Source organism: Chiloscyllium plagiosum, unplaced genomic scaffold (genome assembly GCF_037043375.1).
Source record: "Chiloscyllium plagiosum isolate Xiang-an unplaced genomic scaffold, Cpla_swu_hap1 HiC_scaffold_25, whole genome shotgun sequence".
NCBI classification, from domain to species: domain Eukaryota; kingdom Metazoa; phylum Chordata; class Chondrichthyes; order Orectolobiformes; family Hemiscylliidae; genus Chiloscyllium; species Chiloscyllium plagiosum.
The window spans coordinates 39,252,797-39,271,965 of NW_028270163.1; the positions used below are offsets into that span (position 1 = coordinate 39,252,797).

General features: G+C 41.1%; 2 protein-coding genes across 2 annotated transcripts in view; one reads left to right on the plus strand and one right to left on the minus strand.

Annotated features, from left to right (window-relative positions):
- ccdc40 (coiled-coil domain 40 molecular ruler complex subunit) overlaps window positions 1–17,164 on the minus strand; it is a 96,594-nt gene extending 79,430 nt beyond the window's left edge. The window contains exons 1-4 of the mRNA XM_043714804.2: window positions 17,148–17,164; window positions 13,930–13,993; window positions 11,788–11,898; window positions 110–187 (exon numbers count right to left, since the gene is read on the minus strand). Of these exons, the coding sequence (XP_043570739.2) occupies window positions 110–187; window positions 11,788–11,898; window positions 13,930–13,993; window positions 17,148–17,164 (270 nt within the window). The remainder of the gene's footprint in view (window positions 1–109; window positions 188–11,787; window positions 11,899–13,929; window positions 13,994–17,147) is intronic.
- A 219-nt stretch (window positions 17,165–17,383) lies between these two features.
- LOC122562180 (lysosomal alpha-glucosidase) overlaps window positions 17,384–19,169 on the plus strand; it is a 50,062-nt gene continuing 48,276 nt past the window's right edge. Inside the window, exon 1 of the mRNA XM_043714805.2 lies at window positions 17,384–17,767. The gene's annotated coding sequence lies outside the window, so the exon portion shown is untranslated. The remainder of the gene's footprint in view (window positions 17,768–19,169) is intronic.

Below are 19,169 nucleotides of genomic sequence, written 5' to 3' on the forward strand. Positions count from 1 at the left end.
AGAATTTCTTGATACTTTTCTGCTTCCATTTACATTGCATAATATTTCCTGAATTATAAGCCACATAACAATAAAATAGTAAACATTCAAAATATTAAGACATTCTTACATCTTCATCCACTTCTGGTGATATAGTAATTTCTGAAGTGAGAGTCAAACCTCCTTGCTCAGCCATATCAGCTTCTCCCTGATTTGCAAGAATAGGAAAATAATCATCAGATGATTGTTCCAAGGTTGCCCAAACAAATAAAAATTTGCACAGTAATGCTTGCCACCATCTGAAAGCTCAGAAACAGAAGAAACAAAGGAATCACAAAAAAGCTTGCTTGTGAAGGAGATATCTTGGTGGTGGGGAGGGGGGTAAATAATGGTAAAGATTTTAAATAACACGAAAAACAAGCTGTGAATCCATAATCCACACATAATACTTCCCTTATAAGGTGTTGGTGATTATCATATGTGGTTGTTGCTTAATTTCCTACGGTCATGATGAAATGGGACAGGTACCATTGCTTGTCCTCAAGAAGCACATAACAGCAGACCACAGGGATGCATAATAATGGAGCAGAGTTCCTTCTGCGCTAAATGTGTAATTGCCTCAACAGTTTTGGTAGCTCCTGACTAGATGCATACATGACTGTTCCTAATATCTTTCCATTGATGGGTAGCAGGAATTACAGTAATGGTAATGCAGTCTGGCAAACACTGTTGCCTCTGAGACAACCTATAGAAATTTTAGCAGCACTTAAGTAAAGTTCATTATAATTATAAAGAAGACAGTTTTAAGATATCAGCTTGGAAAAATGCATAACTCAGAGACAGAAAGGAGGGCTGACTTTAAAAGCAGTTCTCGATTTAAGCATCTGAGTACATGCAATCATTGCTTCTCATAGTGTTGTGGCAGAAATAACTGCAGCAAAATTCAATGTTAAATTCTACTTTGCTTTGGGCCTCCTTTTTCCAAAAGAAAATCCACTTTTGTAGCAACTTGAACAAGGCAAAACAAAACAAAACATCACATGGTTAAAAATTAACTGGATAGCAAGCAGTATGAACTATGGTGACGAAAGACAAAATTGAAAGGTAGTTTTTAAGTATGCAACTGAAGAAATCAAAAGACATTGCAAGATATCAGGGTTTAAGGAAACAATTTCAGGGTTGGAATCAAAAGGGCTAAAGCTCTGATTCTAATTATGAGCCAAGGAAGCAAAGACGCAAAAGAGGTTAGAATTATAAAAGGTAGAGGATACGTGCTGAAATGTAGAACTAAATCAGGTTGAAAAGATACATAGTAGCAATAGGAATTATAGAAACATAGGAATAGGAGAAGGTACAAAGATGTGCAGGTTAAATGTATTGGCCATGCTAAATCGCCCATAGTGTCCAGCGATGTGCAGACGAAGTGGATTAGCTATGGGCAATGCAGGGTTACAGGGATAGAGCGGGGGCATGGTGGTTCTGGGTAGGATGTTCTTCAGCAGGTTGGTATAGGCCCAATGGGCTGAATGGCCTACTTCGACACTGTAGGGACTCTAGGATTCTACAGTTTGGCTGATGTCTACACCATCCAATAAGATCATGGCTGACCTAGTTGTGGTCTCTGCTACGCTTTCCCGTCTGCATCCCATAACTCCCTGTCTATCAAAAATAGATATCATCCGACCGTGAATAAATTTGAAGACCCAGCCTCCATTATCTTCTGAGAAAAAGAATTCTATATAGTAACATACTAGAAGAAAAAAACATCTTTTGTGTCTTAAAAAGATCTTTTAAATTATGTGTCCCGGTTATATTCTACCCCAAGAATGGAAATATCCTTCTTATATCTACCCTATCCAGTGCCCTCTCGGCATTATGATTAGATTAGATTAGATTAAATTACTTACAGTGTGGAAACAACAAGTCCACACCGACCTTCCGAAGAGCAACCCACCCAGACCCATTCCACTACATTTACCCCTTCACCTAAAACTACGGGCAATTTAACATGGCCAATTCACCTAACCTGCACATTTTTGGACTGTGGGAGGAAACCGGAGCACCTGGAGAAAACCCACGCAGACACGGGGAGAATGTGCAAACTCCACGCAGATAGTTGCCCAAGCTGGGAATTGAATCCGGGTCTCTGGCGCTTTGAGGTAGCAGTGCTAACCACTGTGCCACCGTGCCACCCCTATTATATGTTTAGATAAAATTGCCTGTAATGTTTTGAAATTCCAATGACTAAGGACCAGACTTGTTCAATCTTTATTCATAAGATAATCCTTTTATCCCAGAAATGAGTCGTGAACCTTCTCTAAACTGTCTGTAAAGCAATTATATCTTTTTTTCCAAATAAGAAGAGCAAAACAGGACCTCCTGCCTTTTCTATTTCTTATCCCTACCAAGCTAATTCTCTATCTTTGTTGTTCAGGGTTAGGTTCATCTCTCAGTACTAAACATGCCAGGCTGCGTAGGTTAGCCATGGGAAATGCAGGGTTACAGGAATAGGGTAGGATGTGTGGGTCTTTGAGTGATGCTGTTTGGAAGGTCAATGTGGACTCGATATGTCGAATGGCCTGCTTCCATAAGGCAGGAATTCTATGATTCATGTCACAATATCAGTTACCTTTCAACTACATCTCTGAAATGCTTGTCAGGTTATACACATTTATCTTCATTCTTTTATTTACAAATGCTGCATGTAGTTAAATACAGGACCTTAAATTTGGTTTTTAAGCCATATTTGCAATTTCTGTTCTTGTCTGCAAATGCGCTTTTACATTTGCATTTTCTGACCCTACCTGTCACACTCAGATAATCATAACCCAAACTACTGCCTTGCTCTAATGCTTTGTTGATTCCCTCGACCAGTTTTAAAAAAATCATATGTGGAAGTGGATGTCGCTGGTTGGCCAGCATTTATTTCCCATCCCTCATTTTCTTGAGTAGGTGGTGGAGAGCTACCTTCTTGAACCACTGCTGTCAGTGTGTCATAGATACATCCTACTGTTAGGGAGGGAATTCCAGGAACAGATACTGTGTCCCAGATACAGTGAAGGATTGGCAATATATTTCCAAGTCAGGATAGTGGGTAGCTGGGGGGGGAGGCGGGAATTACAGGTGGGACATTCCCATATATCTGCTGCCCTTGTTCTTCTAGAGGGAAGTAGTCATGGGTTTAGAAAGTGCTGTATGAGGATCTTTGGTTAATTTTTGCAGTGCATCTTGCAGATAGTCCACGATGCTGCTATGGCGCATTGGTGGTAGAGGGAGTGGTTGTCAATCTATTGTGTTGCTTTGTTCTGAATGGTTCTTCAGTATTGTTTGAGGTGCACTCATCCAGTCAAGTGGAGAGTATTCCATCACACTCCTGACTTGTGCCTTGTAGATGGTGAACAGGATATGGAGTGTCAGTAGAGGAGTTACTCGCTGCAGTATTCATAACCTCTAATCTGCTCATGCAGCCATTGTATTTATATGGTGCATCCAGTTGAATTTCTGGTCAATGGTGGCCTGTAGAATATTAATACTGGGGATTCAGTGATGGTAATACCATTGAATGTTAAAAGGCAGTGGTTTGATTATCTCTAATTGCAGGTAGCCATTGCTTGGTATTTGATGGGGTGTCAATGTTACGTGCCGCTTTTCAGCCAAAACATGAATATCGTACAGATATTGTTGCATTTGAACATGGACTGCTTCAGTATCTGAGGAGTTAGGTTTAGTGCTGAATATTGTTCACCAACGATTGCACATTCTTACTTCTGACATTATGATGGAGGGGAGGTCACTGATAAAGCAGCTAAAGATAGTTGGAATGAGGACACTTCGCTGAGGAACTCCTGTAGAGATGACCTGCAGTTGACATGGCTGGCATCCAACAACCACAATCACCTTCCTATGTACTAGATTTGCCTCCAGTCAGTGGTGAGTTTTCCTATTTCTCCTTAATTCAAGTTTTGCCAGGGGTCCTTGATGCCACACTCTGTCAAATGTGGCCTTGGTGTCAAGGCCAGTCAATCAACTCACCTCTGGAATTCAGCTCTTTTGTCCATGTATGAACCAATGCTGTAATGAGGTCAGGAGATGAGTGACCCTGGCAGAACCCAAATTGTGCATTAGTAAGCAGGTTGTTGCGAAACAGCAATGTTGATGACACCTTCTATCACTCTACTGATGACTGAGAGTTAAGTTAATAGGCAGGTTTAGATTTGTCCTACATTTCGGGGCTGGTTCATGCCTAGACAATTTTACACATTGAGTGGTAGATGCTAGTGTTGTAGCTGGACTAGAACAACTTTGCTATGGTTGTGGCAAGTTCTGGAGCACAAATCTTCAGTACCATTGCCATAATATTGTCAAAACCCATCGACTTCGCAGTATCCAGTGCTTCTATCTGTTTCTTGGTATCAAATAGAATGCATTAAATTGGCTGAAAACTGACATCTGTGATGGTGGGGACCATTTAAGGAGACTGAGATGGATCATCCACTTAGCAACTCTGACTGAAGAATTTTGGGAATGCTTCAGCCATGTCTTTTGCTGGGCTTTTTCATCATTGAGGATGGGATATTTGTTGAGCCTCCTCTCGAATAGTTGTTTAACAGCCTACCACCATTTTCAACTGGGTAAAAACAATGACTGCAGATGCTGGAAACTAGATTCTGGATTAGTGGTGCTGGAAGAGCACAGCAGTTCAGGCAGCATCCAAGGAGCTTTGAAATCGACGTTTCGGGCAAAAGCCCTTCATCAGGAATAAAGGCAGTGAGCCTGAAGCGTGAAGAGATAAGCTAGGGAAGGGTGGGGGTGGGGAGAGTAGCATAGAGTACATGGGTGAGTGGGGGAGGAGATGAAGGTGATAGGTCAGGAAGGAGAGGGTGGAGTGGATAGATGGAAAAGGAGCTAGGCAGGTCGGACAAGTCCGGACAAGTCATGGGGACAGTGCTGAGCTGGAAGTTTGAAACTAGGATGAGGTGGGGGAAGGGGAAATGAGGAAACTGTTGAAGGGCTTTTGCCTGAAATGTCGATTTCAAAGCTCCTTGGATGCTGCCTGAACTGCTGTGCTCTTCCAGCACCACTAATCCAGAAACATTTTCAACTGGATATGGCAGGACTGCAGAGTTTAGATATGGTCTGTTGGTATGGGACTGCTTAGCTTTTAGTGAGCTTTGAGAAGATTTTTAGTTCAGGTTGAAGCTCTGGATGTAGGTTTGCTCGCTGAGCTGGAAGGTTCATTTTTAGATGTTTCATCACCATACTAGGTAACATCTTCAGTGAGCGTCCAGATGAAGCACTGCTGATGATTCCTACTTTCTATTTATATGTTTGGGTTTCTTTGGGGTTGTGATGTCATTTCCGGTGGTGATGTCATTTCCTGCTCTTTTTCTCAGGGGGTGGTAAATGGGGTCCAAGTCAATATGTCCATTGATATAGTTCCGGTTGGAATGCCATTCCCTGTCCCTAAATGACCTTGAGAAAGTGGTGATAAGCTGACTTCTTGAACCACTGCAATCCACATGCTTTAGGTTGGCCCACAATTCTCTTAGGAAGGGAATTTCTGGGACTTTGACCTACCAGCACTGAAGGAACAGTGATATATTCCCCAGTCAGGTTGGTGAGCACTTGGAGGGAAACTTGAGGTGGTGGTATTCTCCTGTATCTGCCCTTGTCTTTCTAAAGAGAAGTGGTCATGAGTTTAGAACGTGTTGTCTGAGGATCTTTGGTAAATTCCTGTAGTGCACCTTGTAGACAGTACACAATGCTGCTGCTAAGCGTCATTGGTGGAGGGAGTAAATGCTAGGGGATGTGGTGCCAATCAAGCCATTCAACCACCAGATAATGCTATCCTTGATTTACTACTACACCCAATATTTCCAGTTAGACCAGAGAGGATGGTAGAAATACGTTTTTTAAAAATTTTAATCCTTAGCGATAAGGAGCATTGAGTTAAGGGGGAGGTCATATAGCCTCTCAGACCTGTTTCACCACCATTCAGTGAGATCATAGTTGAATTGCAATCTAACTCAAAAATTTGAGTTACGCCAAATAACTCAATTTTTTTGCCCCATTTTAACAAAAAATATAAATCCTACATTTACAATTAACAACTGATATGACATCAATTTGACATTGAGAAAGAGAGTTTTAAATTTCTACCAGCCCTTAAGTGCATCAATTTTTCTTAATTTTGTTCGCGAAAGATCTAACTTGAAATTTTGACCTTTAGTTCCAGAACTCCCAGTGGCCATAGTTCCATTCTATTTATTTCCCCTAACATTCGGGAAATTTTGATGAATGTCAGCATACATAAATTTCTTTGCTTAAGTTTTGGAATCCAGGTATTACTTTGGTCAAACTACAGCACGCATCCTTCATGGGCAATATATATATCAAAAGTTTGCCCGCAATTGAACACAATTCACACACTCCCTGCTCTACACAGATCTGCTACAATGGACCCACATATTCACGAGGTTGGCCAGGCCTGACTTTCTTTTCTCTGTTGACAGTCTGAAGGATCATATAGTCCTTTGCAGTAGATAGGGGATTTTATTATAACAGTATCTGCATTTACTTTGTTATCTGTGGGAGGTACATATTCATGTGGATAACAGGAATCTGGTTGACTGACTCTAGATGGGAGTCCAATCATAGTTTTCTAGCACAGAAGCATCCATTTGGCTTTTGATTATTTTCCTTAGCTGTTCATGGGATTTTAAGAATCTTTATACTTAACCCCACAAATTTCTTTACTTCTCCATTATTTGCAGTTTTCACCATTTAGTAAGTATATTTATTTTCAGGTTCAAAGTGGATGATGCTGAAAATGTGTTGCTGGAAAAGCGCAGCAGGTCAGGCAGCATCCAGGGAACAGGAGAATCGACGTTTCGGGCATAAGCCCTTCTTCAGGAATGAGGAAAGTTTGTCCAGCAGGCTAAGATAAAAGGTAGGGAGGAGGGACTTGGGGTAGGGGCGTCGGAAATGTGATAGGTGGAAAGAGGTCAAGGTGAGGGTGATAGGTCAGACTGGCGTGGGGGCGGAGAGGTCGGGAAGAAGATTGCAGGTTAGGAAGGAACTATATCAACGAACACATTGACTCGGACCCCATTTACCACCCCCTGACAAAATGAACAGGAAATGACATCACCACAGGAAATGACATCACAACTCCAGAGAAACCCAAACATATAAATAGAAAGCAGAAATCATCAGCAGTGTTCGTCTGGAGGCTCACTGAAAATGTTACCTAGCATGGTGACGAAATGTCTGAAAATGAACCTTCCAGTTCAGTGAGCAAACCTACATCCATTGCTTAGCTCTATCTATCATCAAATCTGTAGGCCTGGCTCTCTTGCATAGAAGCTGAAAGGACATCAAACCTGCAAGAGCTGAAACGTCTGCATTCCAGCCTTCTGAGTCTACTTCTCTGTCTTACTTACCTGATCCTGACAACTGGCCAAAAGATCTTCTCCCAAGTGGAGTGACTGCCTCCTGTAACAAAGTGTTCAAGTAATTCTCCACTTTCCTAATGTTCCATAGTATTTGCATTACAGCCTCCAGCTCATTGACTAAGCCAAAGGTTCTCAAGCTACAGATACTTACTGGAGAACCCCTACATCTGCAATTGCAATACACCGCCTGCTCTACTATCCTTACTGTGTTTTAATGGATTAATGATGACATTATTTATTGTCCTTTGAATTGTATTTGAGGCTATTCCTTACTATCATCTACTGAACTAATACCATTTTGTAAGGACGGCTGGGTGGCTATGTGGTTAGAACTGTTACCTCACCGCGCCAGGTACCCAGGTTCAATTCCAGCCTTGGGTGACAGTCTGTGTGAAGTTTGCACATTCTCCCTATGTCTGCATGGGTTTCGTCTGCGTGCTCTGGTTTCCTCCCATAGTCCAAAGATGTACAGGTTAGGTGAATTCACCATGCTAAATTGCACATAGTGTTCAAATGTGTAGGATGAGATAAATGTAGAGTAGTAGGGGAATGGGTCTGGGTGGGTTACTCTTTAGAGGGTCGGTGTGGGCTTGTTGGCTAAATGGCCTGTTTCCACACTGTCAAGATTCAAAGATTCTACTTAAAAGTACCTAAAAATCGCTTTTTCTTGATTTCTAGTTATTTACATATTACAACACTACAATAAAGTACTTACAAATGAAGATAACAATTCAGATACTGATGAATTTGGATATCGGAATTTTGTTTTGGTTATGAAGGTGTGAAAATCGTTAGGGTTTTGTAATTTGTGAAAACAATTCCACCAAATGAATACCAATGCCCAGTTGTGATTGGCTACCTTAGGCCATGATATGCATGGATCATAATCACACTCATATTTCCATTTACTAAATGGAACAGGCCAAAGAGGATGATGGAGACATTTCTTTATTTTAAATTTTATAAATGAGAAACATAAGATCAGTAGTCAGCCATTCACACCCTCCAGCCTGTGCTGTGCTTGTCTGGAGGGGTCATGGCTGAATTGTGACTTGTAGACTTTGCTTACATCCCTTAATACCTTTTTAACAAAATGTATTAATCCCAGACTTAAAAATAATCTTTGGCAATTTGAGGAAGAATGATCCAAATATCTACTATCTTTTCTGTGCAGCAATATTTCCAAATCTGCTTCCATCAGCACTGCTTTAAAGTGCTAATTTGTAGAATAACAAAGTATTAAAAGCATTAAAACTATTATTTGTTTCTGTATCACCACAACATCTGAAAGCAGTTTTGGAAATATGGGAAGTAGGTATCTGATTTCCTTGATCAGCCAGATCAGCTTCTTCCTGATTTGTGCGAAAATATAGATGATTGTGTTTGAGATGTTGTCCTTTTTGTTCTAAGTGAGATCCTCTTTTATGCAACAAATTGTACTTTCATAGCACCTCAAACAAAATAAAAGATCCCAAAAGATTTCACAAGGTGAAAATCACTGGATAGCAACAAATGTTTGGAATGATGATGTCTCACCATTTGTATACATGGCTTTCAATTCCATTATTTAAATCATTTACAATACAATCCACAGTTTAAGCCCCTCTGCACAGCGTTTCAGTGAATTTGCCAAAGACAATTCCCTTCTCCCTTCATCGTCTCCTGTCAAACAGCCAAGTTCTTGATCAAGTAAATAATTTGACTTCAATTTCTTGATCTTTCAAGGATAACCCACAGTAAAATTAAATATTAAACATACACACATATATTTACCATGCTAGTCTGTACATTTACTGACACATATCTAACAATATTGAGGAATGAAGGAGGTTCTGAAGGTGATGTTCAATTTCTTTGGTCAGTAATGTCTTCAGTACATTTTTGCTGATTAGCTTAAAATGTAATCAATTATAAGTTGCTTTCACAAGAGATGCACTAACAGTTAAAACTTTAATATCAATTTTTTTGATGTATGTGAAACTTTGAGTTGGAAATTTGTATGTGCAGATTTATTGAAGTTCTCAGTGCCATTAACTGCTACCTGTAACACTCATGATCTATAAGAAATGTGTTCTGCTAACAAATTTTTTGTAGCACTTGTATTCCTTTGTTGTTCATCAACCTGAGCCTGAATATTGTCCAGATCTTGCTGCCTGTGGGTGTAGTCTGCTCCATTATCTAATGAGTTGCCAACTACAGTCATAGAGTCATGAAGTCACAGAGATAAACAGCACAGAAACAGACCCTTCAGTCCAACTCGTCCATGCCGACCAAATATCCTAAATTAATTGAGTCCCATTTACCAGCATTTGGCCCATATTCCCCTAAGCCTTTCCTATTCATATGCCCATCCAGATTTATTTTAAATATTGTATTTGTACCATCTTTCACCACCTCCTCTGACAGCTCATTCCAAACACACATAACCCTCTGCATGGAAAAGTTGCCTCTTAGATCCCTTTTAAATTTTTCCTCCCTCACCTTATACCAATGCCCTCCAGTTTTGGACTCCACTACCTATTCACCCTATCCATGCCCATCATGATTTTATAAATCTCAATAAGGGCACCTCTCAGCCTTTGATGGTCCAGGGAAAATAGACCAACCCATTCAGCCTCTCCCTGTAGCTCTCTCCAACTGTGGCAACATCCATTAAATCTTTTCTGCACCCTTTCAAGTTTCACAATATCTTTCCTATAGCAGGGAGATCAGAATTGAATGCAGTATTCCACAAGTGGCTTAACCAATATCCTGGACAGCTACAACATGACCTTCCAACTCCTATCCTCAATGCACTAACCAATACTAAATACATCAGTGAACAGTGTGATGGAGATAAGGTCAGATGGGGTCCTGCAAGGATGATTTGATGTGAGTCTTATTATCTGGTTCCAATATGAAGAAAAGAACTAAATACAAGATGAAGTGAGAGTAATTAACCAAGGCTGCATTTGACTGAATGTAGAATAAAGGAGTCTGGGAAGCCACACCCAAGCAAAACTGTTCCACTTTGGTTAGTATTCTGGTATATAATTGACAATGTGGGAAATGATCTCAGATCAATACAATCCAGCAATTACTTAGTTGCATCTTGATATTATGTTAAATAAATCAAGTTGACTTCAGGCTGACATCGGTGATGCTGGGGTCTTAGAGGACACTAAGATGAATCAATCACTTGGCATGTGATTTAGAGGGAAGGCGATGGCCTAGTGGTATTATCAATGGACTATAAATCCAGAATCCCAGGTAATGTTCTGGGCCATAGGTTTGAATTACCACAATAGCAGATGGTGGAAACTGAACCCAATAAAAGTCTGTAATTAAGACTTTAATGACAACCATGAAATCACTGCCAATTGTCCGAAAAACTCAAGTGGTGTCTTTTAGGGAAGGAAATCCACCATCCTTACTTGGTCTGGCTGATATGTGACTCCAGACCCACAGCAATGTGGTTGAAACTTAACAGTCGTCTGGGGCAATAAGGGATGGGCATTAAATGTTGGCCTGGCCAGTGAATGCCCACAACCCAAAAATTAATTTTTTAAAAAGTCCATGATGGTTGCAAACATTTCAGTCTTGTTTGGCAGATGTCCTGGCTCTGCTATTATTGATGACACAACATTCATGGAATTTTGTATTCATTTACTTGTACACTACAAACACAAATGGACTTAAGGGCGGCACAGTAGCTCAGTGGTTAGCACTGCTGCCTCACAGCTCCAGGGACCCAGGTTCGATTCCAGCCTTGGGTGACTGTCTGTGTGGAGTTTGCACATTTTCCCAGTGTCTGCATGGGTTTCTTCCAGGTGCTCCAGTTTCCTTCCACAGTCCAAAGATGTGCAGGTTAGGTGAACTATTCAGGATGTGTAGGTTAAATGTATTAGTACAAATACGGTAGAGGAATGGGTCTGGGTGGGTTACTCTTCAGAGGGTTGGTGTGGACTTGTTGGGCCAAAGGGCCCATTTCCATGCTATAGGGATTTTATTTTATTTTTCTATTCTATACTTGGCAGGATGTCTTCACTGTTGCTAGGTCAAAATCTGGAACTCCCTCCCTCAAATCACTGTTGGTATATCCACACCTTCTTAACATGATCAATTAGGGAGGGGCAAGAAGTGCTATAATTGTTTGAAATGCCAACAATCTCATGACCAAATAAATAAAAGAAAATAAAACATATTTGACCAGTTTTCTTTCCACATTGCCTGTGGTTAAATTCCAAAAAGGAAAGCAAACTTCAACCACTTCGTTCAATGGTATATCTCCTGATATATGAGAAATCAGTATAGAAATTATAACTTAATAAAATAAAAATTAAACATTGAAAATGATTTGAAGAAAGACAATTACCGTATTTGCTTGTGTATATTCTGGAACATCCCCAAAAATATCTGGTGATACAGGAGGTTCTGAAGTGGGTGTCTGGTCTCTTCCCTCAGCAACATCTTCAGTAGTTTCTATCTGATTTGCAAGAAATACAACAATTATTAGATGCCACACACAATATGTGTCTTTATTTTAATATTTACCTTAAGGCTCTCTTTTTCAAACATGCACTTTGATGCACTCTTAATATAAGAAAACATCCCAAACATGTCACAGAGATGAAAAAAATAACTAAACAGCTAACAGTAGCAGGGAAAGTGTTTATGATGAGAATTCTAAGCAAGATCCAGGAGGTACATATTAAGGAGAAGGGAGACCTGAAAGACATTAGAAAAGTACAAAGTGGAAAACCATGAGGCAAGTGCCCACATTTTAAATGCCTGGCTTTGTTGACAAGTACTTGTCAATAAATCTGTCAGTAGAACCTTAGCACATTAGACAGCCAAATGGTTTTGGACTACCACAACATCAAGCAGCCTGAGGAAGGGAATGGCCTGTGTTATCAGGCAACCCAAGCACAGAAATCAATTTGGTTATGGCTCTGGTTTTAAAATTGTACTCCTTGGATGCTTGCTGGGCCAATATTAATTGTCTAATCCATAATTGTCCTCCAGAAGGTGGTGGTGAGTTTCCTCATCGAATTGCTACAATCCTAGGGTTGTAAAGGTAGTCATAGTGCTCTTAAAAAAAGGTCCTGGATTGTGACCCAGCAAAAAGTGAAGGAATGATGACATACTGTAGTTCTAAGTCAGTTAGAGAAGAAAATGCAGTGGTAGACTCCCCATGTATCTGTTGGCCTTGTTCTTTTAGAAGATAGAGGTCATGTGCTTAGAAGGTACTGTTTAAGCAGCCTTGGTGACCTACACAGTGTATTTTGTGAATGGTACACACTGCTTCCACTGTGCATCAGTGGTGAAATGAGTAAATGCTGAAGGTGGTGGTAAGGTGCCAGTCAAGCAAATTGCTTCAGTAAAACAAGGAACTTCAGATGCTGGAGATCAGAAACAAAAACTGAAATTGCCGGTGAAACTCAGCAGTCTGACAACATCCATGGGAAGAAAGCAGAGTTAATGTTTCAAGTTCAGTGATTCTTCATCAGAATGCTTCATCTTGAATGGTGTCAAGGTTCTTGAGTGCTGCTGGGAGCTGTACTCATTCAGCAACTTGAAAATATTCCATCATATCCTGATTTATGCCTTATTGATGGTGGACAGATTTTGAGCAGACAGGAGGTGACTTGCTTGCTGCAGAATTTCTTTTCTGATCTGATCTTCTAGCCACAATATTTGCATGCCTGATCCAGTTCAGTTTCTGGTAAAAGGTAATTACCAAAATGCTAGTGATGGGAGATTCAGTGATGGAAATGTCATAGAATATCAAGGGTGATAGTTTGATTCTCTCTTATTGGTGGATGGACATTGCTGTGTCTAATGTATTCAACTGATTCTTGAAATTAAGTGAAATATATCATGTTGTCTGAGAACTTGCACGTAACGTTTGGGATCCAACAGGCTGGACTTCCTCATCATTGACAATGGAAAAGTTCTTGAAGATTCCTCTTCCAATTAATTGATGAATTGTTTACCACTATTTATGATAGGATGTGACAGAACTGCAGAGCTTGATCTCATCCTCTGGTTGTGGGATCACTGAACTCCATCTATGACATTATGCTTTCACTGTTTAGCATGCATGTACTCCTGTGCTGTAGCTTCAATAAGTTGGCACCTGATTTTTATGTATACCTTTTGCTGCCCTCGGCATGATTTCATAAACCTTTCATTGAACCAGAATCAACTGCCTCACTTGATGGTGCAGTAGAGTGAGGAATATCTTGGGCCATGGCATTGTAGGTGGTGACTGAGTACAATTCTCATCTGCTCATGACCCACAGCACCTCATGGCTGTTAAGTGTTGAGGTGATAGTCAGCAAAGCTGCAACTTACCTGGATGAAATATTCTTCAATGACAAATACTAAGTCTCAAATATTTGGAGAAATTTTACAACAAAACTTGTCTTCTGAAGTGCTTAGTCTATGATACAATGCAAGGCACAACTGCTACCATATTTATAGTAAAAATCAAACAGCCAAAAATTGTATTTACCATCTGTGCACTTTCTGGTCCATCTTCATCCTCATGCAAGGTTTGAAAGGTCTCAGATGGGGGGCTATGAAAAATGAAACAAAGGAACTAAATAATCATATTAAACAAATGTTCAATATTGAATAATGCAAATAATTTACTGGTTTAGAACTACATTTTAAGAGACCAGTTTAAACATAAACTTATATTTCCTATGATGATTCCTCTCAGATCACTCGAGGTGCTGAAGACCAGGCTTTGGTTCATTGAATTGAATTGAATTGAATTTATTGTCACATATACTGAGGCACAGTGAAAAGCTTTGTCTAGCGAGCAATACAGACAGATCACATAGTTAAGTGGCATAGATAAGTAAATAATAGATAAACAGCAGCAAAAACAAATACACAGGTACAGGCGAATGTTAAAAGTTTGTGAGTCCATTCAGTATTCGAGCAACAGTAGGTACCGGCTGGTGCATGTGTTCAGGCTTCTGTACCTTCTCCCCGATGGCAGACTACAGACAGGAGGTGGAAGACCTAGAAAAATGGTGCATTGAGAACAACCTAGCTCTCAATGTCGGCAAAACCAAGGAACTGATTATTTACTTCTGGCAGGATGTTACTCATGCCCCCCCTACCCATTAACAGCACAGAGGTGGAATGAGTGGAGTGTGTCAAGCTCTTGGGAGAGGTCATCCACAACAAGCTTTCTGGGACTCTTCATGTGGATGCACTGGTTGCAAAGACCCAACAATGTCTCTTCTTCCTCAGGCAGCAGAGAAAATTTGGCATGACTTCAAATACCCTTGCCAACTTGTATAGATGCGCCATCAAGAACATTCCGTCTGGATGTATCACTATCTGGTTTCACAAGCTTTCATTGCCAGGGTAGGATGGATCTTTGAGAATGCTGGCGGCCTTTCCTTAACAGCGGGCCTGATAGATGGATTCTAGATGGGAGGTTGGCCTTTGTGATGTTCACCACTCTCTGTAACTCTCTTCGATCTGAAATGGTACAGTTGTCATACCAGGTAGTGATAGATCCAGACAGAATGCTCTCGATAGTGCACCTACCTAGGGTATGCACCACCATGTCAAATTTCCTCAGCTGCCTGAGGAAGAAGAGACGTTGTTGGGTCTTTGCAACCAGTGCATCCACATAAAGAGTCCAAGAAAGCTTGTTGTGGATGACCACTCCCAACAGCTTGACACTCTCCACTCATTCCACCTCTGTGCTTTTAATGTGTAGGGGGGGCATGAATAACATCCCACCAAAAGTCAATAATGAGTTCCTTGGTTTTGCTAGCATTGAGAGCTGGGTTGTTCTCAGTGCACCACTTTTCCAGGTCTTCCATCTCCCGTCTGTAGTCTGTTTCGTCGCCATCTGAGATTCGACCGACTATGGTGGTGTCATCAGCGAACTTGTAAATGACATTATCTGGTATTTGGCGACGCAGCCATGGGTATACAATGAGTACAGTATGCACCCCTGGGGGCTCCAGTGTTGAGTGTTAGTGAGGATGAAATATTGCCCCCAATCTTCACTGATTGTAGCCTGTGGATCAGGAAACTGAGAATGCAGTTGCAGAGAGAAGGGCTTCGTCCGAGAATACTAACTTTAGTAAAAAGTCTCGAGGGGATAGTAGTGTTGAAGGCTGAACTGTAGTCAATGAATAGGATTCTTACATAGCTGTTCTTGGTGTCAAGATGTCCTAGGCAGGCATGAAGGGCAAGTGATGTGGCATCTGACATGGATCTGTTGGTCCTAAAGGCATATTGGAGTGGGTCAAGAGTAGTGGGGAGGCTAGAGTTGATTAATGTCATGACCAGCCTTTCAAAGCACTTCATGACCACCAAAGTTAGAACCACTTTGTCATTGAGATATGCTGCATGAACCTTCTTAGGCACAGGAATGATGTTGGCCCTCTTGAAACAATCAGGGACAGTGGCCTGCTGCAGGGAGAAGTTGAAGATGTCCAAGAAGACCTCTGCCAGTTGATCTGTGTATGCACTGAGTGCACGGCCTGGTATTCCGTCTGGTCCCATTGTTTTCCTTGGATTTAAACAAAGGAAAACTGATCTGGCCTCTGATGCAGTGACCATTGGGATAGGTACGTCAGGACTTGTTGGAATATTTGTTATCTCTCTGCTGAAATTCTGCTCAAAGTGAGCATAGAAGGCGTTGAGACAATCTGGGAGGGATGTGTCATCGTCTGCTATTATTTTCCATTATCCCTGCCATCCATGTCATTTTGTTCTATTTTCACAGTAATCCCTTTCTTGATTCATCATCTAACCTAGTTTACTCATTCGCTGATGATTCCATTCTATTAATTTCATTCCAATGACATACTAACTACCACAATGCTTTCCATTGTCCAACAAGTGAATCTGTATAATGAGGTCTTCATGCATTTTGATAAATATTATTTTTATCAATTCTACAAAATCATATTGGGATACATTTTTAATATGTTACCTTATAGGAAAATTGACATTTCGGCCAACCATCTTTTATGGAAGGCTCATATTTTTTATAACCTTAAATCAAAATCATGCTATTTCTGTGGTGAATAACCAATTGTCAATAAAGGTGCAGTCGTTCAGTGGTTAGCACTGCTGCCTCACGGTGCCAAGGACCCGGTTCAATCCCACCTGTCTGGTGTTTGCACATTCTCTCTGTGTCTGTGTGGGTTTCCTCCAGGTACTTTGGTTTCCTCCCACATTCCAAAGATGAGCAGGTTGGGTGGATTGATCATGCTAAATTGGCCGTGGTATCCACTTGTGTGCAGGCTATGTGGATAAGCCATGGCAAACGCAGCAGGGTCATAGGAAAACGGTGGGGGGTTATGGCCTGGGAAAGATACTCTTCAGAGGGTCGGTATGGGCTCATGGGGCGAATCGGCTGCTTCCGCACTATCGGAATTCTACAACCAGGAAATTTTACAAACGCCTGTGGCAATCCAAATGTATTCATATTTCCATCAAATCTAACTTAGGGATGAACCACAATGTTAACTCTAAATAATTCAATTTCAGCTGTTCTTTATCTGTTAGCCCCACCATCTCTTCCGACATCAAGTATAAACTTCGCACGTTCTTTCTTGTTCAACATTCCTTTAAGAAGCATGGTTTTCTTTACTATACAAACATCTACTGAAATATTTCGAAAAACAGACATTCTACAAATGTGAACACTGAAGTATTAAGAATAGATGAGGGAAGTGATGAAGTTACCCCTCTCCGTCCGCCATGTTCTCTGTTGCTAAGAGACGATTACAACAACCCGGCCGCTGTCCCAGTGCGTTGTCGGACTGTACCATGCTTTGGGAGAGGGGGTGTTTGTGTGTGGAGGTTGGGTTGTCAATGGTGAGAAGGCAAGGAACAGACACCCCTCCCCGTGACCGTGTAGATGTGGACCGGCCCAGTGGGTGAAGCCGGAGCTGTCATGTGACTCGGCTCACCGGCGGTTTGTTCATTTCTGGTTCTCGGGTCAGGAGGTTCTCTGAGGTAGACACACTCGGTGAACTGAGAGCTGGTTCTGGTCTTTACTTACAAGTTGGTAGAAGATTGGAGTGTGACTGAATCCAACTCCTCGGTGTTTCCAGCCCTTTCCACTTTCTATCGCGGCCTCAAATACCCGATGAAGGAGCAGCGCTTCGAAAGTTCGTGGTTTCACGTAAACCTGTTGGTAAATACAGTGGTACCGGGACTGCAGAGAACAACAGGAGGAAGTCTTTCAGGCCCTCCAGCCTGTTTCACAATTCGGCACCTAAAAATCCCTGTCATCACATTTCACCGCAGCTTTTGATCCTGCTTACCAACCAGAGTCTGTCTCAACATTTAGTTCCAGAAGAGTAAGCGCTTTCATTTCTTGTTTCATGTTTTAATGTTGAAGGCATTTTGATATATTGCATCTGCCAGAGGTATTTTCTGGCGTCAACAGAAGTTATCCTAAAAAGGCATTCGCTGCAGACAAGGGAAATGATACCTGCGTATTTGAGTTACAAACAGCGATCAGCGTTGTTGCTTTTATGTTATCTATGTTAAAATAGCCACAATAGTTTGTTAAATTAGACTTCTGATGTTGGCTTGCATGTCTGGATTCTCTGCTTAATGATGTTACAGTCTGTGACTGTCAGCCATGAATATGTAAACACTACACTAACTCCATTGTACAGAGACTGCAACTGAGGCGAATTGCGTACCTTTATCCTGGGGTATTGCATGTTGTCATTTCATGGAAATCTCTCAAAGGTCTGGAAAATCTGTGCTGTGACACAACATGTCACCTTTTACTTTGATGCTAGGAATCAAATTGCAGATTAGGTTGCAGATAAGATTTGTACCTAATACATAGTCATAAAGCCATGCAGCATGGAAACATTTCCTTTGGCCCAACTAGTCCATGATGATTGTAATCCCAAACTAAACTAATCTCACCTGCCTGCTTCTGACCCATTGATAGGATGTGGCATCACTGGCTTGACCAGCATTTATTGCTAATTGCTGAGATGGCACTTGAGAGTAAATCGCATTGTGGGTCTCAAGTCTCATATAAGCCACACCAGGTAAGGATGATGGATAGGCTTTGAGAAGTCAGTAGATGAGGTGCTTGCTGCAAACTACTAGCTGTAGCCAGTGTATTTATATGATTAGTACAGTCGAGTTTCTGGTTAATGGTAAATCCCAGGATAGTAAGTGGGGGATTCCATTATACCATTGACTGTCAAGGGGTGATGGTCTTGCCTGATATTTGTGTGGCCCAAGTGTTACTTGCCATTTTTCAGCCCAAACCTGTGCATTGACTGGATCATGCTGCATTTGGATATGGACTGCTTCAATATCTGAGGAGTGATGAATAGTACTGAAATGTGGTGCAATCATCAGTGAACATTCCCACTTCTGACCTCCAAAGGGAAGGTCTTTGAAGCAGCTCAAACACTTCCCTGAGGAACTCCTACAGAGATGACCTGGAGCTGAGATGACTGACATCCAACACTTATGTTTTTGACAGATCACTTATGGCAGTTTGTAGTCAGTATGAATGATATTCTTGCTGATTGGGTATCTACAAAACTGTTGTATGCCAAAAACTAGAGCAACAGTTTCTCCTTCAGTGTTGGAGCAATTTGATTTAGCTGTTTTAATGACCTTGGAACCAAATTCAGTAACTATTATATGCTCTGAGGCCCTTCTGAAATGCATCTGCTTTAAATCTACTAAAATCTTAAAGAGCACATATTATGGATGCAGGTT